The sequence below is a fragment of the Sphaerodactylus townsendi genome, linkage group LG15 (genome assembly GCF_021028975.2).
Source record: "Sphaerodactylus townsendi isolate TG3544 linkage group LG15, MPM_Stown_v2.3, whole genome shotgun sequence".
In the NCBI taxonomy this organism is placed as follows: Eukaryota; Metazoa; Chordata; class Lepidosauria; order Squamata; family Sphaerodactylidae; genus Sphaerodactylus; species Sphaerodactylus townsendi.
In genome coordinates this window covers 15,558,187-15,586,067 of record NC_059439.1, presented here as the reverse complement: position 1 = coordinate 15,586,067, position 27,881 = coordinate 15,558,187, and the positions used below count along the sequence as shown (strand labels likewise).

At 47.5% G+C, this 27,881-nt stretch overlaps 1 protein-coding gene across 1 annotated transcript in view; it reads right to left on the bottom strand.

The window, feature by feature from the left end:
* Positions 1-4,062: 4,062 nt before the first annotated feature.
* NGFR (nerve growth factor receptor) overlaps positions 4,063-27,881 on the bottom strand; it is a 59,770-nt gene continuing 35,951 nt past the window's right edge. Inside the window, exons 3-7 of the mRNA XM_048517361.1 lie at positions 17,193-17,552; positions 10,635-10,715; positions 9,618-9,834; positions 7,921-8,081; positions 4,063-6,205 (exon numbers count right to left, since the gene is read on the bottom strand). Of these exons, the coding sequence (XP_048373318.1) occupies positions 5,904-6,205; positions 7,921-8,081; positions 9,618-9,834; positions 10,635-10,715; positions 17,193-17,552 (1,121 nt within the window). The 3' untranslated portion in view covers positions 4,063-5,903. The remainder of the gene's footprint in view (positions 6,206-7,920; positions 8,082-9,617; positions 9,835-10,634; positions 10,716-17,192; positions 17,553-27,881) is intronic.

The following is a 27,881-nucleotide window of genomic DNA, read 5'->3' as shown; positions in this document are numbered from 1 at the left end:
GAATGCACGCAGGCGCCCAGGCTGCCATGCACGCTGGTGCACCTTCTGCTAGACTGCTTCAAGTTCTGCGCACTACTGCTGAGAGGAGGGCAAAAATCACATGGCAAAATCACCAATTAGTAACCCCCTCTCGGCATACACAAATAATTAGTAACCTACTCTCGGGAACCTGTGAGAACCTGCTGGATCCCACCTCTGGGTGGGATCCAAAAGTTTTAATAACAGGTTCCGATGGTGGTGGGATTCAAACAGTGGCGCCGCCGTACACACACACCTCCAGTCCCTATTGGGCAGGGAGGTTGCTTTAGTAAACCCTTCTCGGCACTCAGAAAAAATTAGTAACCACTTCTAGAGAAGTGGTGAGAACTGGTTGGATCCCACCTCTGTGTAAGCTCCTTGCTGTTGTGAAATCATGATGGGAAATGCTGAAGCTCCTTCTTCACAAATGTAACAGTGACAATCTGAACTGAGCCTGGCACACCCAGGAATAAAGAATACCACACCCCTCACATGTGACTATTACAGAGGGCCCTGTGAGAACTCTGGGCCTGACACATCTTCCCTGTAATTTGTGAATGAGCCTTGTCACACAGCTTCTTTTCCCCCCAAGAGACTTGGTGTTTGGTTTTTATTTCCCCCTTGATGATAACTAGATTGTATATTATTGTCTTCATATTGGTGGAAATATTCCTGATTCTGCCGCATCACGCGGGAGAGGGCATCTTAAGACAATGCCATCAGCAGGTCTACTTAGATTGGGTAGGTGACACGGTTGGCCCTGGGGTTTCACCCCACGTGGGATATTCTAAGAAAGCGGGGGTCTGACTGCAAACGGTGCACTCTGTGAAGCCTCCCGTCAGGATTCCAGGATCACCGGGAATTCTCCTGGACTGGGGAGTCAGGAACTGTGAGCTGCTTGAAGCCATCCGTGAAGCTTGGATAAGCGGGACTGGTAACTATCAAGAAGCCTTGCCATCTGTTTGTCTTTGCTGTATGTTAGATGATCTCCTGTTGAGACTAGGAAGACTTCATTTGTTTTCTCACTGTCTAAATCCTTTCTGCTTCATAAACTTTTCGTCAGCATTTCTTTGCTCTCTTGTGGCTTGAATTAAAATGCAACACACCTTTCGGATTCCGTGCTACTGGTTAAGCAACTAAGAAGAGAAGAAGAGTTTGGATTTATACCCCACCTTTCTCTCCTGTAAGGAGACTCGAGGTGGCTTACAAACTCCTCTCCCTTCCTCTCCCCACAACAGACACCTTGTGAGGTTGGTGGGGCTGAGAGAGCTCTGAAGAACTGTAACTAGCCCAAGGTCACCCAGCAGGAATGCAGGAAGGTGGAAACACATCTGGTGAACCAGATAAGCCTCTGCCACTCAGGTGGGGAATCAAACCCGGTTCTCCAGACTAGAATCCACCTGCTCTTAACCACTACCCCACACTGGCTCTCTAAGCCTACCTTACAGGGCTGGTCAGCTGCTTTGTTCCCAACTTTGGGACAGGGCTGGAGTTTTGGTAACCCAGAGTTCCCCTTGGCTTGCGGGAACGTCTTGACAAGTTTTAATCAGCAATCTGGGCACAACTGCATTGAATAATCCAAGCATTCGTCAAGCACATAACTTTCACTGGAGGAGTTTGCCCTCAAATATTGAGACTGATCAATTCAATGGCTGAAGCAGGTTCAGAATAATTCTGACAACCAGAATTTCTCCACAGAGCCTTTCCAGCAGTGAAACAGCCGTTTGGCCCATTTCTGCCTTACAGGGTTTGGGAGTATAGAGCCATTCTTTTATCACTAGAGGCTGAACATTCTTCAGTGTGTGTGCACGTGCACACGCCAACAAGTCACAGCTGACATGTGGCGACCGAGTACGGTTTTCCAAGCAAGAGACCTTTGGAGGTAGTTTTCCATTGCCTGCCTCGGATACATGACCCTGGTAGTTTTTGGAGGTTATCCATCCAAATTCTAACCAAGGAGACCCTGTCTAGCTTCTAAGATCTGATGAGATCAGATTAGCCTGGCACTATCCCGGTCACACAAGTAAGGGATTTGTATATACGCCGTGTTCTACATGGAGTTTGCTCATGATGTTCAGCTGGATTCTCTTTTGTATATTACTACACTGTAGGTTTTGTTTTGTATTTTTCTGTGTGAAATCAAAGTAGGCGTAGCATTTGATTTGTATTGTTCCTGCATTGGGTTCAGTGTTTATCATGATTTGTTTTGCACTTGATTGTTTGGTGTTTGGCTCGCTAGCCAGGTTAGAGACAACACAACTGCGACAGAAATTGCATAAAACGATGGCCAACACATATGAGGCCCGGGAGTTTGTACTTTGTGTCGCCTGCAAGTTCTGGAGCAAGACTACTTAATGGCCTGGGGAAAATTCTAAGCAAGGTTGACTTGAGTGATCGGAATTTTATGGAGACCTTTCCTTTGCCTGCATATCTCTATGAGGAGTACAGATGCCAGCTTCCAGGTAGGACTGTGCCAACTGATTTCCAGACTAGAATCAGTTCCCCTGGAGAACATGGATGCTTTGGAAGATGAACTCAAGCCCCTTCCGCCCATGCAGAATAATGCACTTTCAATCCACTTTCACGATTGTTTTTTGCTATTCCGCACAGTAAAATCCAGCTGCAGAGTGCATTGAAAGTGGATTGAAAGGGCATTATTCTGCCTGTGTAGAAGAGGCCCCAGTGGCATTGTCCCCCCAAATCTCCAGATAGTCCTCAACCTGGAGCTGGCACCCCAACCCCCTTTACCCTCCGATGGTGGCCCACTTGGTCCTGGTAATCCTAACGTTCAAAAGTGCAGCCATGCTGAGAAAACAGCACATACACAGTGTGGTGGCATTAAACAGCCGATAATTACTTGTGTATGTTTGAGGAAAGCTACAATTGGTTTTTGGCATGATCTTTTTGCTTCTTTTGGATAGCAGTTGAAAACTGGGGGCACTTTCTTTCCCAGGAAGAAGAGGAAAGAAGGCTAATGCATGCTGACATGGACATCACACGGCCATCAAGAGGAAACTGCAAACAGCCTTCTGAACAAGATTGCAGATTAAGGCAGGATTTGAATGTCATCAGATACTGTGTTATTGTAGTAATGTAGGATGACAATAGCTCAATAGCATCTGATGAGTGGATCCAATCTAAGCTACTTAAGGCTCCATTACAAATTTGGCTGCCTCCTCCTTTCCAACCTGGAATGATTCTTATTTTTGGGTGGCTACCAGGATCTTGCCAATGAAAAGATGGACTCAGTTTCTTGCGGTGTATTCAATCATTCTGGTTTGTCTCCTTCCCACCCTACTAGGCAAAGGTTGCAGTTTTTCTCCAGCCTAAGAATCCTTCTTCCAAAGGATGTGGCTCTTCCTTCAGTGGATTAACTGCTCAAGGAAGAAGCCTCTTAGCTTCGAAGAAATCCTCAAACATCACTGAGAAAAAAAGGCATGATACAGGATCCTCCTTTTCGTCACTAGCCCTTTCTGCACAGCACAAATAGAATGTCCTGGGGATGGGGAAAAAAGCATTTTGGGGAAGAACTCCGCATAGCATTTCCCCAACATGACTTCAGAAAGGTTTATTTCTGCTCAACCTGGATGTTTCAGAAGATGCTAAGTTAGCAATGCTTTTCCCCCAAGACAAGGTCAAGTCGTTTTCTCTTGGCTGTGCAGAACAAAAAGTGTTTTATTTTTCCTGCCTGAGTTTAAATGGCTCTCACTTTCGATTTTCTCCGCACCTCATGGCGGCCATTTTCTTCTCTCCTCAGGAGGCTCCACCCTGCTGCCATTTGCTTAACGTTCCCATGCTTTCAGCTCATCTGCACATCCTTTCAGTGTCTAAAGTGCATTAATAAAGTTATTTTTCCTGGCGATCCCGTGCATGTGTCATTTCTCTCTTTCTTTTTTTCCTTTTAAATGAGATATCTTCGAAGCTTCAACATCATGATATGAGAATCGCAGCCGATGGGGGGAGGGAAGGCGGGAAAAATAAACACTTTCCCTGCCAAAGCTTTATTTGTCCGCACTATGTAGACAAAAAAAGTTTTTTAAAAAGTGTCTGCAAGACATTTTATTTGTGCCAAGCAGAAAGGGTCATTGTGATTTCAGAAACCTGTTTAGCACCACAGATCCATTTTTGCCTAATGCAGAAGTCTATGGCAAGGTTGGAATTCCTGTTCAGGTACCACAACATAACAAGTCAAATAAAGCAAAGATAATGTTGATAGGAGTAGTACAATTTCTCTGGAGGATTCTGAGAATTTTTTAATCATACCTGACCACTATTTAGGGCAGATGGCAGAAGATTCCTTCTTTCCTGGTCACCTGTTTGGATTTTCTCCTCACCCTTCCTAACGTTCTTTGAAGAACACCCTTCTCTACATTTTCCAGTTCAGAGAGACAGTGAAGGTGATGAGACAATCTCTTCACTGGGTCAGCTAGTTCCTTAAAACGCTGCAAGCTTGCACGTTCTTCTTCGGTGGTCAGAAGAGAAGTAAAAACAAATCATGTAATATATATCAAGCTAGGGAACGTGATAACATTTCAGTTCACATTTTTGTTGGCTACGGAAACTTAGTGACTCCTCTTAGCTCCTGGGGAGACTTTCCTTCCGTTACTACACTGTATTATTTTGCAGACCCTGCCCATGGAAAAAATTAGCAAGCCCCAGCAGGGGTGCTTTGGAGGGAATGACACCAAACCCAATTCTAGTTTGGACACATTGGTACGGAACCAACTGAACCCTTCTCTCCACCCAACATCTTATGGCCACCCCCCAAGGTGACTCTGCACGATGCTTTAAATAATGCAACATAGGTAATGGTTTTAGTAACCCACAGTGATTGGTTCACTAGTGTGAGGAAGAACACAGGGCATAGCTTCTGATATTTCACCAGTGTAACAGATAGGATGACAACAGAGATGACATTTGGCCTGGCTTAGAGTATCACAGTGATTTGTAATTCGCACACCCGTGAGCCACGTGCGCTATTTTGGTTGGCTGCGGGTGTTTCTCCAGCTCTGCTCTCTGGTATGGCTTTTGACCCCATCAGAGGACTCCGCCCACTTTTGATCAAGGAACAAAGCTGGCCAGAAAGTTCAGGACCAACTACAGGACTGCATCAAAGCAAGAAGTAGAAGACGGAGACTGAGGGTGCTCTTGATGTGTGGAGATCGTGGGTGGAAAAGTGAAGGGGAAGCCCACGTATCCCTTTTCTCTCCATCCCTACCCTTCCAGGTTTGATCTTCATGCAGTGACAGTTTTAGCAGTCAGGAATCACTCCTCCTTCCTTTGAGGAGGGTCTCTCATCTTGTCTTCGAAACATCTCTTTGCTGATTCCCTTCCAAGGCTGAACTCCCCACTTGGTTGAGCCGTGCAATGTGTCCCACCAAGCGTCCCTTTATCTCTTGGCTTAGGGAGTGTACAAGAGAAGAGCTGGTGACTGAACATAAATGGAGGGAGAGCGGAAAGAGAAGCGACATCGATCGGAAGCAGAGATGCCCGCGGGACGAGCAGTGATGTCAGAGAGGCACCTGAAAGAGAGGCATTGACCGGATGCGATTGCCCACCTTGTGTTTTAACAGGAACAACAAAACGCTGCCCTCCAGCCCAGGAGATATTTGATAAAGAAAACAAAATCCACTCCATTTACTCTCTTCCTTTTAGCATTTTCCAGTCTGCTACCAGCAAGAGGTACTAGGTGAAAATACCTGGGTAGGGTAGAGGGACAGCAATCAATTCAGTGCATACAGGATTGCTCCAAGACCCCAGAAATCAGGGAGAGGAGCAAGCTCTGTTTTTCCTTCACATACTTTCGCTCGAGAGGCACCAGCGAGGAAAGGGGGCGCGATCCAAGCTTGCCACCCAGCGCACTTCCTCCACCCCTCCTCCAGGCATCACACTGGTGAGCTAGCAGTGGACTCGCTGTACAGACTTTCCACAATGTCCCCTCTTTGGATTTTGCGCAAGGCGGAATAAAGAGCGTCTATGGTGGCGCTGTCCTTGCTAGACCAGTCGGAGAGGAGCGCGCGGACCGGATATTCCTCCTGTGTGAAGGAGTCTATGTGGTCTTCCTTGTAACCCAACTCCTCGGCCAAGTGGCGCCATGTCTCCTCCGTGGATCCGTTCAGCAGTTTCTCCACCTCCTCTCGTTTGTTGGCCAACAGACCGTTGTATATGTTCCCATCTCCTTTAAAGCCTGAATTGGGGAGAACAAGAGGAAAGCACAGAAGGGCAACCGCCATGAGTGATTAAAATGGGGAATCCTCCACCAGAAGATGTAGCGATGCCCAGAATTACAGGTAGCTTTCGAATGGTTCGTGTAGAACAGGGGTCTGCAACCTGCGGCTCTGGAGCCGCATGCGGCTCTTTCAGCCTTATACTGCGGCTCCGCGTGGCCTGGAGCTTGGAGGGTAGTGTGAGCGTGTCCCTCCAGACCTCCAAAGCAGCACTGGAAGGAAAGGTGAGTGGAGGGGCTGAACCAGAGGTGGCTCCATGTGGAGCTGCCTCTCCGGCTCGGTAGATTTTCGGGGCTGTGGAAAAAGGGTCCAAATGGCTCTTTGGGTGGTAAAGGTTGCCGACCCCTGGTGTAGAAAGATCCATTACTAAAAGGAACCTCCACTACTAAAAGGAACCTCCACATTAAAAAGGCAGTGAACTCTAAATGCCAGTACTGGAAATCAACATCAGGGAAGGCTTTAGCCTCTGTTGACCCTCCAAAGTAACTGGTTGGCTGCTGTCTAAGACAGGATGCTAGACCGCTGGTCTGATCCAGCAGGGCTCTTCATCTGTTCTCAGGATTATGAAAAATTGGTCAGAAACCACCTAATGTGGTCCTGACCAACAGAACGAAGCACTGCTGGACCTGACCAGGTCCTGGATGAGAGATAATGGGGAGCTCCGTTACTGGCTTTGCTTTGTGCTCACAATAAAGGGCAAAATCCAGATGTAACACAGGGATCAGGGAGGTTGTTGGGAGCAAGGGCATTGGTTTGAAAGGCACAGCTTCCGCACCATGGCTGCTTGGTTGGGGAAGGGGTTAGAGGGTGGGCGGGGAAATGGGTGGGCCACAGGGTGCAGCTTGTTGGAGGGTGGTTGGAAGATGGGCAACAGAGAGGCTGGTGTGGCGGGGCAGCAGGCCACATGGTGTTGCTTCCCCATTGTGGTGGCTTATCTGGGGGGGAGGTAGTTGGAGGGAGGGCAGGGCAACAGGAAGACTGTTGGGATGCAGTGGGGCAGCGGGCTTCAAGGCGCCACTTCCCCACCACACCAGGGCCAGCGAGGCCTTCCAGCACCCCAACAAACCCCCAACCGATGGGTGCACAGGGCAGTTCTGAGCACACATTGGTTGGGGTTTTGTTGTCAGCACACGTTGCATGTTAGTGAATTATATAGGTAAAGATATAGAGAGAGCCATCAAGTCACAGTTGACTTATGGCAACCCCACGACTTATAGCAACCCCATAGGGCCTTGAAGGCAAGAGATGTTCAGAGGTGGTTTGCCATTTCCTGTGTCTGTGTATTCCTTGGAGGTCTCCCACTCAAATACTAGCAGGAGCCACCCCTGGGGCTATCCAGGTCAGGACCAAGAAATAATTACTCCCTGTTTAAATTGACTGCGGAGCCTGTGCGAAGATGAGCTGGCGTGTGCACGTTGGCGCTACCCTGTTGTGTTTTTCTTGGCTCGCTTGCTCATCTCAGTCGACACTGTTGCCCTACTGACAACTTATGCATACCAGTTTTCTGCCTGGCCTACTGAGAGCAAGATTTCATGGCCCAATTTACTGGAGAGCTACAAGATCTACCTTCCATTGCCTCCTGTGACCATTGACGCTACTTGTCCTAAATTTGGTTCCTTCCCATTGTCTTGGCTCCCCATCCCCCCATTCCTGTAGAAACCATTCACTCCCTTACTTTGCATGGATGCCGTTTGTGTCTGAGGCTGTTGGTCGTGGAGGCTTTGGCTGTCGACTGAGATGCCGCTGTCACTGTGAAGTTTCTCTCCTTCTGGCGAAGGTGTCTGATTAACAGGGCGGTTGTTGGCACCTTGTTTGTTCTGCTTGCAGCTGTTCCACCTGCAGGTGAAAACATCCAACAGCCTTTTTCCCCCCTCGGACCGCGTCTCCTGCTCGACTCAAGGCACAGCGCAAATTTGGCACGATGGCTGACCTGCAGATTCTTCAAAGCTTTGGGTGTGGTAAATCAGGGCTTGCTTAGGCCCCTTCCACACGTGCAGAATAATGTACTTTCAATCCACTTTCAATGCACTTTGCAGCTGGATTTTACTGTGCAGAATAGCAAAATCCACTTGCAAGCAATTGTGGAAGTGAATTGACCTGTTATTCCCATCCTGTGAGTCCAGATTGCCCCCCCGCCCACCTCCACCCCAGAACCCTGCTTTGTGGGAGATGGGCACAATGCCAGCTCTGAAATGCATGTTGAGCATTTTGTTCACAGCTCCCGTTTGGTGGAATTTGTAAAACTATCTGTGGATAGTTTTACAAATTCCAGCAAAGAATGTCATGGTTTTTACTCTAGTTTGGAAGGGTGTCTGATTTCTGGGAACGCCACTGCTCAGAGGAGCAGCAGAAACGCCAGAGCTGGACAAAGGATGCTGCCTCCAGAGGACCTTCACGGAAGCATGCGGGAACATTCAGAGCGCTTCCCTCACTCTTTCACATTGCACATTAAGGGTAGCAAAGCTCCTGTGTTGTTGCAGGAAAAGAAATGAGTCTCAGGGCACCTGAAAGAGGAATCTCAGCCACAGGACATGTGTTTGTTCTTGTGCCCATTCTTTTCCACAGGCATGACAGGGAACAAGGGGGAGAAGGACGGGGTGGAGGGTGGCAGCGACAGGAATGAGCACAGGAATCTTGATGATGGTAGAAGAAGAAGAAGAAGAAGAAGAAGAAGAAGAAGAAGAAGAAGAAGAAGAAGAAGAAGAAGAAGAAGAAGAAGAAGAAGAAGAAGAAGAAGAAGAAGAAGAAGAAGAAGAAGAAGAAGAAGAAGAAGAAGAAGAAGAAGAAGAAGAAGAAGAAGAAGAAGAAGAAGAAGAAGAAGAAGAAGAAGAAGAAGAAACACCCTGTGAGGTGGGTGGGGCTGAGAGAGCTCAGCTGAGGGTGGGGTGGGGCTGAGAGAGCTCTGAAGCCCAAGGTCACCCAGCTGGCATGTGTTGGAGTGTACAAGCTAGTCTGGTTCACCAGATAAGCCTCCACAGCTTAAGTGGCAGACTGGGGCAATCAAACCCGGTTCTCCAGATTAGAGTCCTCTGCTCATTCGAATCTCTAGTTTACATTCTATGTTGCCACAGTGGGCACTATCCCCTTAACAATTTACACGCCACTTGCTAGTGCTGCTGTGCGGGGTTGTATTTTCTTGCCCAAGTCAAGAAACAGCTAAGTGAGCTCTGGCACATATAAGATTATGGTATAATACATTTGTTCAACTTCCTGATGCTGCCAGAGTCTTTCCCATCAAAGCTGACTCTCGTTCGGAGCAGAAGATACCATCCAAAAAGCATGAAATGAAGAGAAAGACTGTTTCGCTTAGACTGTTTCCTGGGTCACTTAGTCCTCTTCTTCCTGGTCTCAGGAGGAACACACCACACTTACCTCTTAAACACAATGTACGCCACCAGGCCCACAACAACGGCTGCCAAGATGGAGCAGTAGACGGGGATGAAGTTGTCTGGGGTGCCACTTCGGACAACTGGCTGAGAGCTTCCCATCACTGTGGCGGCTGTGCCGGCAACAGTGCTCCCGAAGCCGTCCAGCTCATTTGGATCATTTGTGAAAGGGATAGTGTTCTCAGAACCCTCTAGGTCGTATTCTGCACAGAAAGACAAGGAAGCAAAAGGACAGCCGAGTAACTAGTTTGGACAATTTGGGATTGCAGATCAGATCGCTACACACCTGTACACCTGAGGTTAAAAAAATCTACAAAACCATGATCCGCCCCATAGCACTCTATGGGTCAGAGTGCTGGTCTGTAACGAAAGCGACGGAGCAACGACTACACATCATGGAAATGCACATGATTCGCTGGACACTGGATGTATCCCTCCTCAACCACATCACCAACAACATGGTCTGAAAACAATTTGGCATCAAGCCCATCGAGACAAAAATGAGAGAGAGACGCCTGTGCTGGTTTGTCCATTTCCAACGAGCAGCCCCGGACTCTGTCGCCAGCATCACCTATCACACTGAGGTGTTTGGTCAGCGGCCACATGGACGGCAAAAGCAACGATGGCAAGATACCATCAATGCAGATCTGAAAGTTACAGGCCTCAACCAGAAATCGCGCTCGATCGAGAGAAGTGGCATTTAAAAATCCGAGTGGCAAACCATGCATTAGCGGGACAACGCTAAGAAGAAGATGAGATCGCTAGAGGGATGCATTTCGGGGCCAAATGAAACATAAGAAAGCTGTGCCAGATTGGATCAGAGTTGGATCTAGCTGAATTTTAACTGATTTAACTTCCATACATCCCCCAATGTATGGACTTTTTAAAAAAAGAGATCTCTTAAGTGCAGACTTGACATTTTCAGCAGGATCCATACTGGAACTCAAATTGGGTAAGCAGATTAGACATGGTTTATGCATAGCTGGGAAAAACCGAAATGTACCTGCATCGACGTCCAAGTCAGTATCATTGGTGTAGGACTCCGTTGGGAATGTGGTGGTTGTTGAAAACCGTGGGTGAATCTCTGCCAAGCAAACAGAAGTAGCACCTTAGCAATGGTTCATCTGTAGCCAGAATCAAAAGTCTTCGTTCTCCCTTACTGAAGATTCCAGTCTCCAACAAGGCAAAACCAGTGTTCAGATATCACAGTGTACTGTCACTTGAGCAAACCCTAGTTAGTTGTAATGTGTGGATGCACACAGTTCAACTAACTAGGGTTTGTTGTAATTGATGTCAAACAAGCTCAGATTCCCACTCTTCTGGGGGAGCCTGCTGGATGATCGTGGCCTAGTCATACCCTCTCAATCTAATTTACCTTAGCAGGTTGTTGTGGGAGGTAAAATGGAAGATAGGAGAGTAAGGTACGCCACCTTGAACTCTTTAAAAGAAAGGTGGGATAAAAACGTATGAAATAAATAATTAAAATAGAAATGATGTTCAGATTCGCACTCTTTAGAAGTTAATATTCACAGTTCCTTTAAATTCAATTATCTTTCCAATGTAGCAGGACACATTTCAAATAAAAACAAATGAATTTGCATGTTTGCATATTAGGGGTTCTGTTATTTTACTACAAAAAGCGAATGTTTGCAACGTGTCGGGTTCTTTGCTTCTATCTTGGCAAGCTTCAGATATGAAGATCTGGGGAGCCATCAACTCTCAAATACTAATTGCAAGTTATTTATCAAACATTGACAAACACTCCATATCACCACTTGATGTCTATCATATATTATCCATGGTTATACGCCAAGCCTCAGATACTGTAAAAAAACAAAACAGAAAATGCTTCTTGAATAATCTTCTGGAGAGCCTTCAACTCTTCTAATGCTTGCCGGGAGTTTCTCCATCAGAAGATGAGTAGTGGTTGTTTCCCTGCAAACATTCTCCCCACCACCACCTTTGTTTCCAAACTGGAGTGTGGTTTTAGGGTGAATCCACATGATATTGTCCTCTAATATATAAATGTAAGTGCATCGGTGGGATCCAAAAATTTTAGTAACAGGTTCCCATGGTGGTGGGATTCAAACTGTGGGTAGCGCCAATGGGGCTGGGCGGGGCACGACAGGGGCGTGGCTGGGCATTACGGGGCTGGGGCATTCCTGGGTGGGGCTGTGGCAAGGACGCAGCCGCGATCCTTGGGCGGGAAATGAATGCACGCAGGCGCAGGCTGCCATGCACGCTGGTGCACCTCCTGCTAGACTGCTTCAAGTTCTGCGTGCTACTGCTGAGAGGAGGGCGTAACTAAGGCAAAAATCACATGGCAAAATCACCAATTAGTAACCCCCTCTCGGCACACACAAATAATTAGTAACCTACTCCCGGGAACCTGTGAGAACCTGCTGGATCCCACCTCTGTGTAAGTCTGTTCATCTGGATAATTGCTTCTGTATTTGCAGACATCTCCCCCTCCTTTTAAAAAATTAAAGAGCATTCTGAGAAATCAGGAGGAGAGGGGGAATGTGGTTTAGCTGCATCGGGTCGTAATGCAAAGCACTGTCTGGCTTGCTCCTTCTCTGCCCATTTGATTTCCACTAAGCCTTGCACCTCTGAAAGAACCGGCATCGTAGAGTGTGCTTTCCTTGGGTTCCTTAGCTGCCTGACGCAAGCTCTTTTGCCATCTGCCTTGCGATTGCCCAGGCCTAGTGTTTGAATGTTGTGCATTACACACCACTCCTCTAGCTAATACGTGTCTCATTCATGGGCTTTGCTCTATTAAATGACTTGACAGCAGAAGCGTGGGGGGGGGGAATGGCGCCCAGGGCAACTCCTCCTCCTGGCACCTCCCCCCACTGCCTCTGCACCCCACCCCTCGCGCCCCACTGACCTTAGTTGGCAAGAGCCTGCCACAGGCTGCCCCTCTGAAGGAGCAGCCTGGAGGGGCCGGGCCAAGGGAAGGAGTGTCGAGGTGATTCTCTGCCCCCCATGTGACCAGCTGGCATGTGCCCAGGGATATGTGACCCCACATGTCCCCATGAGCTCTCCACCTCTGCTTGACAGTGCCAGATCTCAAATGGGTCACCTGTATCCAGACATCTCATTTGTATGAAATGCATCTGCAGCTTTGTGGCATGCTTCTGAATTCCTAGTTGCATTCAAATCGGTCTCTGTTGCATCTAAAAGGCTCCCCCATGGATCCACAGCCCCCCTTCTGACTTGACTCCCGCTCCCTCCTTTCAAGGTTCCCTGTCGTCCTGACCCACCCCCGCTTAGCTTTGTAATTTGGCTGCGCCTAAGGGAACAGCTGTTCCTTCTGCTGTGTAGCCAGCACAACCTTCCCCACCTGGAATCTTGTTACATCACGCCGATGCTTACTCATCATCATTGGACACGACTCAGTGATTCAACTGCTCCACCCTTCATCAAGGGAATCCTGAAGTCTGGGGCTGAGTCGAGGTGTCCATATGCGTCTTTCATCCCCAATATGGCTCTACTTTACTGTTATTGACTTACTTTATTTCTGGTCTAATTTTGAGCCCCGAAACTGTTTCCAAAATGACCATTAAGATCCAATCCATGTAGCTATTATCCCTGCACAAAATCTACAGCCTTCTGCAGCATTTCACTTCTCATATTTTTTTTAAAAATGTCCTTTTTAATGCTGACTTTATTATGAGCCATTTACGCACTTGCGGTCCGCCCTGCAGTGAGCGTACATGGCCTTTGGGGCAGATTCACTGCTGCGCACGTTTTCCAACTCCTGAACTCACCCGCTGCAGATCAGAGAAGCCCCACAGTTTGTGAAAGTGGGCAAAGTGCAACTTTCCCCCTGGGGAAAATGAAGCAGAGCAGTATGAGTTTGGCTTTTCCACTCCTGCCTATTTTTCTCTGTACGTATACAGTTCTCCCCACTCCTCCACCAGCACATCTGGCAGATCAATGGGGTGTCTTTGTTAGAAGAAAGTTGATGCTTTTGATCTATCGCAGGAGCAATAGATTGTTAAAATGACTCAAAAAGAAAAGAAAAAGGTGGCAGACAACCTCCTGATCTGGGAGCGGGTTGCAAGCAAAATTGCAGCTAGATTGGGAGGAGTTGCAAACTAAGAGTTGCAAACTAAGAAATGCAGGGAGACCGCACTGTGGTGCAAACAGCCTTGGGGTAAGTAGTGCATGCATAAAGAACCATGGTGTCTTGTAGAACTATTTAAAAGGGATAATCTGAATTGTCTTCCATCGGGGCCACCATGCTAAAAGATGCTAACACAAGCTTCTTTTATTGGATAGCATGCTATCATTGTGCATGTAACCAGGATTGCCAGCTCTGGGTAAGAAATACCTGGAAATTTAGAAAAAGAAGAAGGGTTTGGATTTATACCCCATCTTTCTCTTCTGTAAGGAGATTCAAGATGGGTTACAAGCTCCTTTCCTTTCCTCTCCCCACAACAGACACCTGGTGAGGTAGAGTTCCAAAGAACTGTGACTAGCCCAAGGTCAGCCAGCAGGAACATAGGAGTGTGGAAACACATCTGGTTCACTAGATAAGCCTCTGCCACTCAGGTGGAGGAGTGGGGAATCAAACCCAGTGCTCCAGATTAGAATCCACCTGCTTTTAGCCACTACACCAGGAGTAGGGAACCTGCGGCTCTCCAGATGTTCAGGAACTACAATTCCCATCAGCCTCTGCCAGCATGGCCAATTGGCCATGCTGACATGGGCTGATGGGAATTGCAGTTCCTGAACATCTGGAGAGCCACAGGTTCCCTACCCCTGCACTACACCATGCTGGCTTTAGGGGAGGAGCCTGAGGAGAGGGCAGGGTTTGGGGAGCGGAGGGACTTCAATGGGGTATAGTGTCCACTTTCTAACATGGTGAATTGTTCTGTGCTAGCTGGAATTAAGTTGTAATGCCAGGAGATATCCAGGTACCACCTGGCGGTTGGCAACCTTAGCATAAATATTTACAACTGGATTTTCCTTTGTGGTCAAGACAGTGTCATTGAAGACAACTGTTGTAGTGCAATATCTGTTCTGTTTTCAGATTTTAGGTTGGTTCTGTATTTCTACAATCCAAATCCTACTGCACTGTTAATTTGATGTCTCATCCTGTTAATTGTATTGATCTACTCTGGTTAATTCTCCTTGGGCCAAGAAAGGTGCACTGTACATAATGTAAATCAAACAATCAGTAACAATATCCAGCAACGTGTGAGCACACTCCTTGTTTTATATATCCAGACTTCCACCCTTTCTCTCCCGTATTTATCTAATAAAGACAGCATGTTGTAATAGTCAGAGTGTTAGACTAGTTTCTGGGAGACCCAGGTTCGAATTCCTACTCTGCCATGGAAGCTTGGTGGGTGACCTTGGGCTGAACACTGTTTTAGGCCCCTTCTGCACTTGCAGAATAAAGCATTTTCAATCCACTTTCACCACTGTTTGAAAGTGGATTTTGCTATTTCGCATAGCAAAATCCAGCTGCAATGTGCATTTAAGGTGGATTGAAAGTGGACCCTACATCACAGGGTTGTTGTGAAAATGCAGTGGAGGAGGGGAGAACAGCATTTGTTAAGCTGCCTCTGAAAAGTATTTCAGTAATGGAAGGAAAAAAGGGGGCGGGGAAATTCATAGCCATGTAAGTGGTATTGGAGGCATCTTACTGGCTTTTTTCCAGGAGCAGAGAAGGGGAAAATAAGGGATAGATCGCAGTTGGATTCTCATTCTTCTCTTATGCGCCTGATGAGAACGTTCAGGCAATGAGGACAAATCTCTCTAATATACAATAAAGGGAAGAAGCACTAATCTGGTCAAGGAAACATGGCTGTTTGTGTTTAAAATGTTATCAGAGTCTGAATCAATCTTTCAGCTTTCTGCTTTAACGTTTTTCGGCTGCATTCGGCTGTGTATTGTCCCAAGTTGCTGCAATCAGATCTTGGTTTGTGACTCGGTTATCCCTTGTGCAAGATGCTCTGTGTCCACAAAATGAGAAGCAAAATTATTTTTCAAAAAAAAAAAAACTATGATAGAGGGACTGCCGTTTGGAGCACTCTCCAAAACGAGCAGCGGCAAGAGGTCGAGAAGGGAAGCGTTGAATAAATGGGGGGTTGTGAAGGGAAAGAGACAGGCTGCCTATTGTCGGTGGCTCCCTTTGCTTGGGGGGCTGTGAAAAAGGGCAAGGTTGCAGCGAAGTCAGAAATAGCCCTGGCTGAAGTGGCACTTTGAAGGCCAGGGAGATCCAACAGGCAACGCTCTGTTCCTGGCGCTCTGAGGAAAGGGACAGAGGCCAGAGTCATGATCCAGCCGTCCCTCCTCTGGGCCAAGAGCTATTGTTGGCATGGGATAACCTCTTCTCATCTGGCTTTCAAACAAGGCTTCTCCGTTTCTGCAAGGGCCTCCATCCCCCACAGTGTGGGAAATGACAGGAACATGAGCCCGGACCAGGTCAATGGCACAGTGGTGAGAGACAGTGGATAGGAGGAGGTGGCCTGTCATGAGGTTCTGACTGGCAGATGCGCAGGGGCGCCATGGCAACCGGCAGTAGTCTGGGTAGAACAGCAACGTGTGGGGGACACGGTCAATGACAGTGTGGCATCCGGTTGCCAACCTCCAGGTGGGGCCTGGAGCTCTCCAGCTATTACAATTGATCCCCAGGCAATCTAAATCAGTTCCTCTGAAGAAAATGGCGGCTCTGGAGCATTCGCCCTAGGGCATTGCACCCTGCTGAAGTCCTTCCCTTCCCCAAACCCTGCCCTCCCCAGGCTCCACCAGCATGGGGGAGTGGTTAAGAGCAGGTGGATTCTAATCTGGAGAACCGGGTTTGATTCCCCACTCCTCCACCTGAGTAGCAGAAACTTATCTGGTGAACACCAGATGTGTTTCCGCACTCCTGCATTCCTGGGTGACCTTGGGCTAGTCACAGTTCTCTCAGAACTCTCTCAGCCCCGCCTACCTCACCAGCAGAGGTGGGATCCAGCAGGTTCTCACAGATTCCTGAGAGTAGGTTACTAATTATTTGTGTGTGCCGAGAGGGGGTTGCTAATTGGTGATTTTGCCACGTGATTTTTGCCTTAGTTACGCCCCTCCTCTCAGCAGTAGCGCGCAGAACTTGTAGCAGTCTAGCAGGAGGTGCACCGGAGTGCGTGGCATCCTGTGCCTGCGTTCATTCGTTTCCTGCCCAAGGACCGGCGCAGCGGCTGCGTCCTTGCCACAGCCCCGCCCAGGAATGCCCCACCCCTGGAATGCCTAGCCACACCCCTGTCGTGCCCTGCCCATCCCCATTGGCGCTAAGCCACAGTTTGAATCCCACCACCATGGGAACCTGTTACTAAAAATTTTGGATCCCACCACTGCTCACCAGGTGTGGGGAGAGGAAGGGAAAAGAGCTTATAAGCCACCTTGAGTCTCCTTACAGGAGAGAAAGGTGGGGTTTAAATACAAACTCTTCTTCTTAAACTCTCCAGGTATTTCCCCACCCAGAGCTGGCCACCCCGTGACAACCTCCAAGTTAGAATGTCTGAGAATATTCCTAGGCACCAGCCAATTGGGGGCTTATTAAAACCCTTACCTCTGCACACAGCGTCGGATCCTGTGGTACATTCTCTGACCATGATCTCATTCTCCTCGCAAATGGTGCAAGGGAAACAGGGGTCCACATGGTTGGCTTCCTCTGAGAAGGTCCCCAGGGGGCATTCCTCACAAACCGTGTTTTGATATTCACTGCATGGGTACACGAGGCCAAAGCCCACTCCGCAGATGGTGCACTCTGTGCAGTCGCCGGTTTCCTCATCCTGGTAGTAGCCGTAAACGCATTTGCAGACGGTGTTGTCTGACTCCACGCAGGGCGCCAACATACTTTGAAGACCCACACACTCCTTGCATTGCTTGCACGGCTCGGTGGCGCTCACCGTGTCTGAGTAGCTCACACCTGGAACGCGTCGGAAGAAAAGAATGGGAGTAAGACACAGTTCCGCAAAGAAGCAATAATCCGCTGCCCTGATAGTCCAATAAATGCACACCGAGGGCCAACGTGCATGCTACAATGTGCACAAGCCGGCCAGATGGCAGCTGTAGCTTCCTGGTGGGAATGCCATTGAAAGGTGCAGAGGCATTATTTGAATGGGTACTATGGCACAGTGCAATGGGGTAGGGAACCCTTGCCCGATTCCCCCGGCACTCGTTTCTCAAGCCAAAATAGTACCAGGAGGGTATTTTCCCTGTCGTGGGGCTGCAGGTGCAAGAACTCGATTTTGATTAGCGGTAGAGACAGACTGGAAGAAATGCTGGCTTGCATATTTTCACAGTGAAATGGCCACTGCTTCCTGATCCCAGGATGCTTTGGGGCATCTCAGTTTCTCATTGTACGAGACACAGACTAGCCTCATCGCCATGTTAAAATAACACTTTATAGATGGTGGAGTCTTGTACATCTTTTGACAAGAACTCACGTTTCTTATTTGTTTCAAGAAAACTGTTCTGGGGAAAGGTGAGGGATACTTTACTGCCTTGTGATTTCTGGCTGGACCTAAACCGGGTATTATGATACTGTATGTTTGGATTTTTTTCTGTAGAAGCAACATGGTTTGTGTTTGATGTGGAAACACAGAGCTGGAAGGAACCCCACAGGTCATTTAGTTCAACTGCCTGCACAATGAAGGAGATTCATAGCTACCACAACCCCACTACTCCGGTGAACCCTGCTCTATATCCAGAGGAAGGCAAAAAAAACCCCTCGAAGATCCCTGGACTGATCCGGCCTGGAGGAAAATTGCTTCCTGACCCCAAAGTGGCCATTGGCATTATCCTGGACAAATAGGAAAGGACACGAGAGCTGAGGATTGCCCTGGGTCTCAGGCAGATAGCTGTCTAGATAGTTAGATTTATCATAAGAAGAAGAAAAGGTTGGATTTATACCCCCCTTTCTCTCCTGTGAGGAGACTCAAAGAGACTCCTTTTCCTCCCCTCCCCCACAACAAACACCCTGTGAGGCAAGAGAGCTTTGAAGAGATGTGACAAGGCCAAGGTTGCCCAGCTGGCATGTGTTGGAGTACACAGGCTAATCTGGTTCACCAGATAAGCCACCACAACTCAAGTAGCAGAGCGGGGAATCAAACCTGGTTCCCCAGATTAGAGTGCACCTGCTCTTAACCAGTACGCCACTGCTGTTTCTAAGCTGCTTCAATGCCATTCTAAACAGGGTTATACCCCTTCTAAGTCCACTGGGTTAGTCGTAGGGTTGCCAGGCACTAGGGTTACCTACCACCTTCCAGGTGGGAGCTGGAGATTGCCTGGTTTTTGAGATGACAAACAGTAGCTACCCTGAAGAAACGGCTGCTTTGGAAGTTGGAATCTATGGCATTGTATCCCATGATGGTCCCTCCCCACCACAAATCCAACCTCCTCAGGGTCTACCCCAAATCTCCAGGAATTTCCCAACACGGAGTTGGCAACCTAACTAGGCACCTGTCAACTCTGCAAGGAGACTTTTTTGTGGTGGAGCTTGGGAAATGATGTCAACAATATAGTAGCATCCCTTCCAGAGGTAGCCAGGAAATGAAATCAGCAACACTCTAGGATTTTACCCAGTTTGATATAAAAACTATACTACACATCCTTGTACTATTGGAAGTGACATGAATGCATTGCCAATCCCTTCCCCTCCCCCATCCCCAAATTTTCCTTCACTGCTCAGTTGAGCATTTGGAGGGAGGGAGGGAGCATAAGCAGGAGTTTGCCCACCAACACCATAGAAATTATTGTTATTTTGATTTTCTTTAATTAATTTATAGGCCGCCTTTCTCCTTGTAGGCTATGGGGGGCTTCCATCATTAAACAGTACAATCAAATAAAAACAACATCCCTCAGCCCAGTTAACAATCTCTGTTAAAAAGTATAATCCCGACGGTAAATTAAAAACAAATTATTTAAATCCCAATGACTTAAAACAGGGAAGGGGAAAGAGAGAGGCCATTAAATGATAACCCCTGCACAGAAGGATGTAATTCTGTTTAGGATGGCACTGTAAACTCACCAACTAAATGCTGACTGGACTACAGATGTTCACTGGCTCGTGAATCATCCTGTCAAACTCAAGCCCCGTCCGCACATGCAGAAGAATGCACTTTCAATCCACTTTCACAATTGTCTGCAAGTGGATTTTCTCGCCAGGTTTAATGTTATGCCTTCTGCCTTGTTACATGGCAGATTTAATAAGCAAGAAAAGGCTAAAAGATTGTGCCCATGTAACGATGGCTCAGTTGAATCTCTGGCCCACCAATTACTTCACTGTCTCAGATTCAAGGAAATCAGATCCAAGTATGTGAATTTCACTCCTTCACATTTACCCAATCTCCCCGATTTATTTAGATTACACTACTTGTTGGACAACCCTGATCCTTCTCTCTGTATGATAGTGGCAGACTTTCTCCTGGAAATTACTAAATGCCAGTTGATTTCCTTCATCCTAACATGTATATCCTGTACTGTACATGCTTTTTAATCTGTTTTTTATTATTGTTGTACTGCTGTCTATGCCAATAAAGGCTTGCTTCTGCTGCAAGTGGATTTTGCTATTCCACACGGTAAAATCCAGCTGCAAGGCGCAGTGAAAGTAGATTGAAAGTGCATTATTCTGCATGTGCGGAAGGTTGATGAAACCTCATCACTGGCCCCCAGGTTGAAGCAGCAGGCCAAGTTTGAACAAGATGCAATTAATTAATTAATACCTTGCAAGTGCTTTCTCTCTCTCTTTTAATTTTTAAAAAGGGGGAGACTGAGGTGGCTTCCAAACTAATGCAAATGTCAATATGAAAACACCCGTGGTCTTTATTACAAAGAATAATAATACAAAAGACCTAGGGGTACAAATGAAGGGCTGAAAACAGTTAAGAAAAGTTGCTTAAAGTAATAAAACGCACCATCAAATAGCAAAAACAAAGCCAGCACAAGAGAACAGGGACAATTAAAAAATGGGTTTGCGGGAGGGATTCTTGGAATACCCATCAGTTTACCGGTAGTTCATATTCTCTGTTCACCACTTACAAGTCCACAAGCCGCTGAAGTCTGTTCATCAGGTTAACCTTCTTGTATTAAAACAGGGCAACTGGCAGCGTTTCACACATTCACACACGTTTATTTGCACACCACCCAAAGGAGTAAAAAAGGTGAAATGACAATTCTCATTCAACTTGACAAATGTTTGGCCATTCCATTCAGTTCCATAGCTTTTATTGGCAACACATAACTATTAACAGTACACCGGTCACAAAAAATAGGATCACATAGTTTAAAATTAAGTTATAAACTCCAAAATACAATATTATTAAAAGGGGGGGGGAGGAAATAAACCCATCAAATCTGTCCTGAAGTCACTGAAAAATATGGGAACCAAAGTTAAAAGTTCTATAGAGTACCACACCACAACGAAACTCTATTGCTGCTTGCAAGAAACTAGCTACATCTTCGCATATGATTGGATCAGAAGTGTTTAACAAACAAAATAGCTTTTAGAATATCTAGGGAAAATGTACAAGCGTATCTAGGGAAAATGTAGCCTGGTGCAAAATCTGACACACACACACACACACACACACACACACACACACACACACACACACACACACACACACACACACACACACACACACACACACACACGGTATGAGCGGCCACCCTCCTGCACCACAACCAAACACCTTTTTTTGCACCAGGTCTTGAAGTCAGTGTATGGACCCGGGGGAAAGGAGGAGGGGCATAGGGTGTAGATATAACTCTGTAGATACAGGGCAACTCTGTAGATACGGGGCAATTGACAATATTTCCCATGCTCACGTACGCATATTTCCACACTGCCCAATGGGGTAGGGAAGGTTAAATAACAATTCTGATTCAACTTGACAAATTTTTGGCCACTAGGTTTCCCTTTTTTAAAACCGTAAAGTCGACCTAACAGCAGTATCTTGGCTTTCCTAATTTTGGTCCCTCCTCCCACCCCATTTCCTCTCCAAATTAAGCAATTGAATTGTGACTCTCAAAGGATGAAGGAGGCCTGCTTAGAGTTTGTATAACTGCGCCTGACGGCCAAATTCACTTGCTATTCATTGCTGCGCCGTTACAATCAGCTCGTAACAATCAAATTGACCCGACTCCCTTGCAAGTCTCTTGCAGGGATGAATCGTGCACTAGTGAGTATTATAAAGTGAATTGGAAAGCCTGAAGAGGCCATATATTATGATTTAATGGTAAGTTAAACCAGCGGAAGGAGCGAGGCGTACACGCTGACTTCGGGTTAAAATATTTTATTTCGATTTCAGCTCAGGGCTTTGGCTCCAGTGAGCTGTCTACCTCTGCTTGGAAAACAGCAAAGATCATCTCCAGTTTCACATGTATAGAAGGCGGGTGCAGGGCAGGCAGAGAATCGCTTCCCGGTTAACAGAGCTACAAGGCCCAAGAGGGCTCTTGTATCTGTCCAAATTGTACACATGGGAGCAGAGGAGTAGGAGTACCCTCCGCTAGGAGCAGTCGGGCTAGGAGCCTGCTGCGGGCCTGTCGGGCACCCCCCCCCCACATGATCAAATGGGGGCGCCCAAGGTCAATTGCCCCCCATGTTCCTCTGGCAGATACGCCCATGCCTGGGAGGGAGGATGCCACCTGGAGTGGCTTTTCCCATTGCCTACTGGAGCAGCAGTGGCGTAGGAGGTTAAGAGCTCGTGTATCTAATCTGGAGGAATTTGGTTTGATTTCCAGCTCTGCCGCCTGAGCTGTGGAGGCTTATCTGGGGAATTCAGATTAGCCTGTACACTCCCACACACACCAGCTGGGTGACCTTGGGCTAGTCACAGCTTCTCGGAGCTCTCTCAGCCCCACCTACCTCACAGGGTGTTTGTTGTGAGGGGGGAAGGGCAAGGAGATTGTAAGCCCCTTTGAGTCTCCTGCAGGAGAGAAAGGGGGGATATAAATCCAAACTCTTCTCTTCTTCTACTACTTGCAATAACTGGAGAAGCTGCACTTGCCAGAATTCTCCCTTCCATGTAACCCCAGGAAGGTTATAGTACTGGCAAAATACATCGTGTTGGCGCTTCTGCGCTCATACAACAGAAGAAGAGTTTGGCTTTATACCTCACCTTTCTCAACTGTAAAGAGTCCCAAAGCAGCTGACAAACTCCTTCCTTTCCTCTCCGCACTACAGACACCCTGTGAGGTAGGCGGGGCTGAGAGAGTTCTGAGAGAACTGTGCCTAGCCCAAGATCCCCCAGCAGGCTTCATTTGAGAAGGGGCTCCAGTAATAGAGATGCAGTGGGGATGGCGTGGGAGGATGCTGCTCCCATACTGCTGACCTCTGCAATGGGGCAAAGATGTTGCTCCTGGCCCCAATATGGATGCAACCACACAGAGACCGTGGTGTTTCCCTATCCCCGGACCAAAGAAACAGGGACTCTTATGCAAAAGATGAACTACAAAAACTCTCTGAAATTCCTCCCCTCCAGCCACAGTTGCAAGTCTGCTGGGTAAAAGATCCATCCAAAGAGGTGGTTTTTCCGAAGGAATTTCTTTCAATGGGGCTCAAATCTGAATCAGCCACTGCTCCCTGACCCTTTACTGAGACGAGTACAAACCAAGCAACTTCAAAGCTCTCAAAGAGCACTTCAGTTGGAAGCACACAACAGCCTACACCTTCATGAGTGTGCAAACTCTGTTTTCTTTGGCCTCTTTGCAGCTGTGGCTCCAAAACCATTTGGAAGATTATGATCTGTTAATGAGAGTGATCTCATCTCGAGACCCTGGATCAGCCAGGGCTTACACAGACAACCCAACAAGTCACAAACCATATAAATCAGTCACGGATACATTTTGTGTTTAAAAGGAACTCTGCTGTTCAGCACTGGTCTAAGCAGTCCTTCGTGATGTTAACGGCTGCCAATCTGTTCGGTTCAACATTGTGTGCGTGCTTGCATGTTTTTGATCCAAAACAATTCAGACCTCTTGGGCAGGCATTTGAGTCATTCCACATCAAACTGGACAGACCCTGGAAATCAGATCACATAGGACTGTCCCTGCCAAACACAGCAAGTTCACCATGAAATCTGTGGCGTTGTCAGGGTGATTGCATCTAGTTGATCGAGATGCATTCCTAACTCAATGTAATTGCTACAGGATATATGTGACTAGTCTGCTATATGTTACCATTACTGTTCTGGGACATTGTTTCCTTGATCCTTTGCTTTATGGCTTCACACGTCAAGTAGATAACTAGGCTTACCCCTGACACTTCTGGTCTCATGGGAAATGGGATTGTTTCCATTGTCCTGCAGGGGCAGGATGCCAGGTGGCTCTATCTCTATCTATAGTCAACCTTGGGGCATCTTAGCTCCAAATTAACACTTTCTCACATTCTTTGGGGAAATGGGAGGAGGAACTAACATCAGAATAAAGAACATCAGAAGCCAGAACCGGCTTTGATAAGCTGAGTGCTTCAGTGCCAATCAATAAACGCTGCTGATCAACAAAACAGAGTCCGTTTATCGTTATAAGGTTCGAGACCTAACTAACATCCCTAATTGGAATCCCATCCTCCTTCAATAACAAAGAATCCTGAACAGATTTCTTGTGGCAGATGCTTTCATGAGCCAGTGTTCACATCAGCCGATGCAGCCCATGTTAGCTTATGTGTTGAGAAAACTGTTCAGTTTTAAAGACCCATAAGACTCTTCATTAGCATGACCACAGCAAACTAACATGGTGGAAGGATTTTTTTTCTCAAGACAGGGAGCAGCAACGGGGGTTGCCCCCCCCCCCCAAAGCCAGCTCACAACAGCAGCTGCTGACCCTGGATATTTCTGTCCCATAGAATTCTCCAAGGGGAAATACAGCAAAAACCTTCTTACTGCTGCTCCGATAGCTATATGTTACAGTGGCTTGTGCGTTGGTGGGGAGGGTTTGATCACGCATTCGGTTGCATCTGTTTTCCCTCTATTAGCTATGGGAAAGGATTAAGATGGTGGTGTCCAATGTAAACACTCAGCAAAGATGCCAAAATTGCTGACTTTCAGCTGACCCCAATCTACATTCCCTCTCCTTCGGTTTCAGCTGCTTTCCGTAGGGAATGAAAGCTTGTATGTAAATCAGCCTTTCTTTGCCTTGCCCCGTGTCCCTGGAAGTCTTCAATGCCCGCATTTCCATCAGCTCCCAAAAGTCCTGGAAGAAGCAGTGGTTGCTTCAAAATGTTGCAATCAGTGGGCAAGTAAAACGGATTGGCCGTGCTGGAACCTTATCACCACTATCTTATCACTATATTCAGAGTCTCTCTAACAGAGTTATTTCTCTATGGTCGTTTCCCCACTTACCTCGACCAAAGGTTGCTGTGCGCTACTTCCAGCACGCGTCATTTCTGGCGCGCTCCCGGGCTTCCCCATGACCCCGCGCTCTGCGTGGGGTCATCAAAAGGCGCCATTTCGAGGAGCACCAGGAATGATGCGCGCTGAGGGGGTGCAACAGCGGCAGCGTCGGGGCGGCTACGTTGTCACTGCCCCTGTAGTGGGGAGTGCTGGGGGACCCCGCGCTACTTGGGGAGAGTAGCGCACAGCAGCAGGTAAGTGGGGAAATGACCTATGTTTCGGAGTGTGCAGATTTGGCAGGGCAAACACAACACTCTTCGTTTTGTCTGGCATTAAAGAAATCTGCGTTATGAGGAAGATGGTACGTCTATATGCCAAAAAAGATGCTCCAGTAAAAGTTATCATCTCAAACAAATTCAGATGAATACTTGATAGGTTAGCACACTATTTAGGTATAGGCAGTCTTCTGTGCAAGCAAAAAAAGGTGATAGACATCGAGGTCTTCACTAGACACACCCTGCAGTGGGGAGGGAGAAACCGTGATGGAAAAGGAGGAGGAGGAGGAGGAGGAGGAGGAGGAGGAGGAGTTTGGCCACCTTTCTCTCCTGTAAGGAGACTCAAGGTGGCTTACAAGCTCCTTTCCCTTCCTCTTCCCACAACAGACACCTCGTGAGGCAGGTGGGGCTGAAGAACTGTGACTAGCCCAAGGTCACCCAGCAGGAATGTGTAGGAGTGGGGAAACACATCTGGTTCACCAGATAAGCCTCTGCCACTCAAGTGAAGCAGTGGGGAATCAAACTTGGTTCTCCAGGTTAGAATTCGCCTGCTCTTTACCACTACACCACACGGGCTCTCATCTATGGTGGTGGCCAAATCAGGTATAACTCTCTTCCTTAGATAGTCCTTAGAATACACACCAAAAAAGTTTTAAAATAGTTCCCACCCAAACACAACACAACAGCCAATCAGGACGAGGAAGAACAGACCCGTCGAGCAGATTGCATGTTTGTGGGGAGTGTTACATTGTTTGAAACCACGATAGACATCAAGATCTTCACTAGACACACACTGCAGTGGGGAGGGAGAAACTGTGATGAAAAAGGTGCTGTTTCTTTTAGAACCGGGATGTATGGGGATTCGACCTTAGTCGGATGTCTCAGTTGTGACCATTCTGCCTCAAGTGACTCTGATAGAAGTTTAACCTTTTGACAGAGTCTGAACTTCTTAAGATATTCCTTTCAGCTTTGTGGACATACGCACCATGTTAAGGTTTGAATCCAGGAGGACAAGAAGATAGACCAGTGTTTTAAGCAACTTGGGGCCCCCATTGGAGAGAAAAGTGGGGTGTAAATGAAGTCAGTAAATTCTGGGAAAGAACCCTTGTGTACCTCAAATTCCCAAGGCAAATTATGGGATGACTGGATTCAGTTTGCCTGCCAACACATGCCAGGCTTCTCTACCCCCTTCATTTGTTTTCCCTGGCAAGACTTGGGGCTCTTCCCCCAAAGGTTCTGAAGATATTACCATGAATCTGCCATTCACTGAATTCACAGTGTGGTTGAGCTCCCCTCCCTGCTCCTCCCGACCAGGGCATTAATCTTGAATGAGCTGTGCAATCTCCTGAGGACATTTTCGGGGAAATCACCGTTTTCCCTTCTGAATGGCAGGATGCAAAGACTCGCTGGTCAGATTGAAATGCCTCCATCAAAACACGCCTTGCTCTCATTTAAACTTGCCCTTGGCTGTCACTACCAATGAGGCAGTGACCTCTGTCGGGGGCCCGCTCCAGCCTCCCCTCCCCTCCCCACCACCACCCTGCTCCCTCCGTGGAACTTTAGTCAAAGAAGTAATAAGGTTAAATTGCAGGAAGAAACGTTGAGGCTAAATAGCAGGAGCAATTTTGGGATCAGGGCGAGGCTGACAAGAGCTAGGAAGGGTTTTTATGGGAGGCGGTTGTAAAAACAAATAAATATGCAACTTAGAAAATGGGGCAGACCGAACAGTTATCAAGTCCAACTGGGATGGATGGATTGAAAGAATCATGATAACACCAGATGTACGGTCCTTTTTCAACACTTACCAGCAGCAACGGGGCTTTTGGGGGGCTTTTGGGGGGTGATGGCACACAACAGTACTGAGTGCCAATAAAAGGGGGGGGGGGTCCTCTGGATGCTTGTGTGCCAGCCCACCCCACTTAGTTGCAGAAACAGAGAGGGGACCCTGAAGAACAGCCCAATGGAAATCTGCAGAGGGAAGGAGAATTGGCAGAAACCAGTGCTATTTAGAAACGTTCATATCGTTTCATATAGAAACTTCTGTATGAGCCCTGACATCTTTTTTTCAATAGCATTCCCTTCCCCTAAACTTAGAATTTTGACCAGGGGAGCTGCACTGCAGGGGTGTGTGTGTGTGTGCTTTAATCCTTTAAATCAATCTGTGCCCCCTTGCCAGCAGGAGATGGGGTAGAGGTAGGGATTTCTGTCAGAGGCGGCATGACATCACTTACAGGGAGAACCCAAAAGTGACATTACGTCCAGTGGTGGGATCCAAAAATTTTAGTAACAGGTTCCCATGGTGGTGGAATTCAAACTGTGGTGTAGTGCCAATGGGGCTGGGCGGGGCACGACAGGGGTGTGGCCAGGCATTCCAGGGGCGGGGCATTCCTGGGTGGGGCTGTGGCAAGGACGCAGCTACTGTGCCGGTCCTTGGGTGGGAAACAAATGCACACAGGCGCAGGCTGCCATGCACGCCAGTGCACCTCCTGCTAGACTGCTTCAAGTTCTGCACGCTACTGCTGAGAGGAGGGGCATAACTAAGGCAAAAATCACGTGGCATAATCACCAATTAGTAACCTCCTCTCGGCACACACAAATAATTAGTAACCTACTCTCGGGAACCTGTGAGAACCTGCTGGATCCCACCTC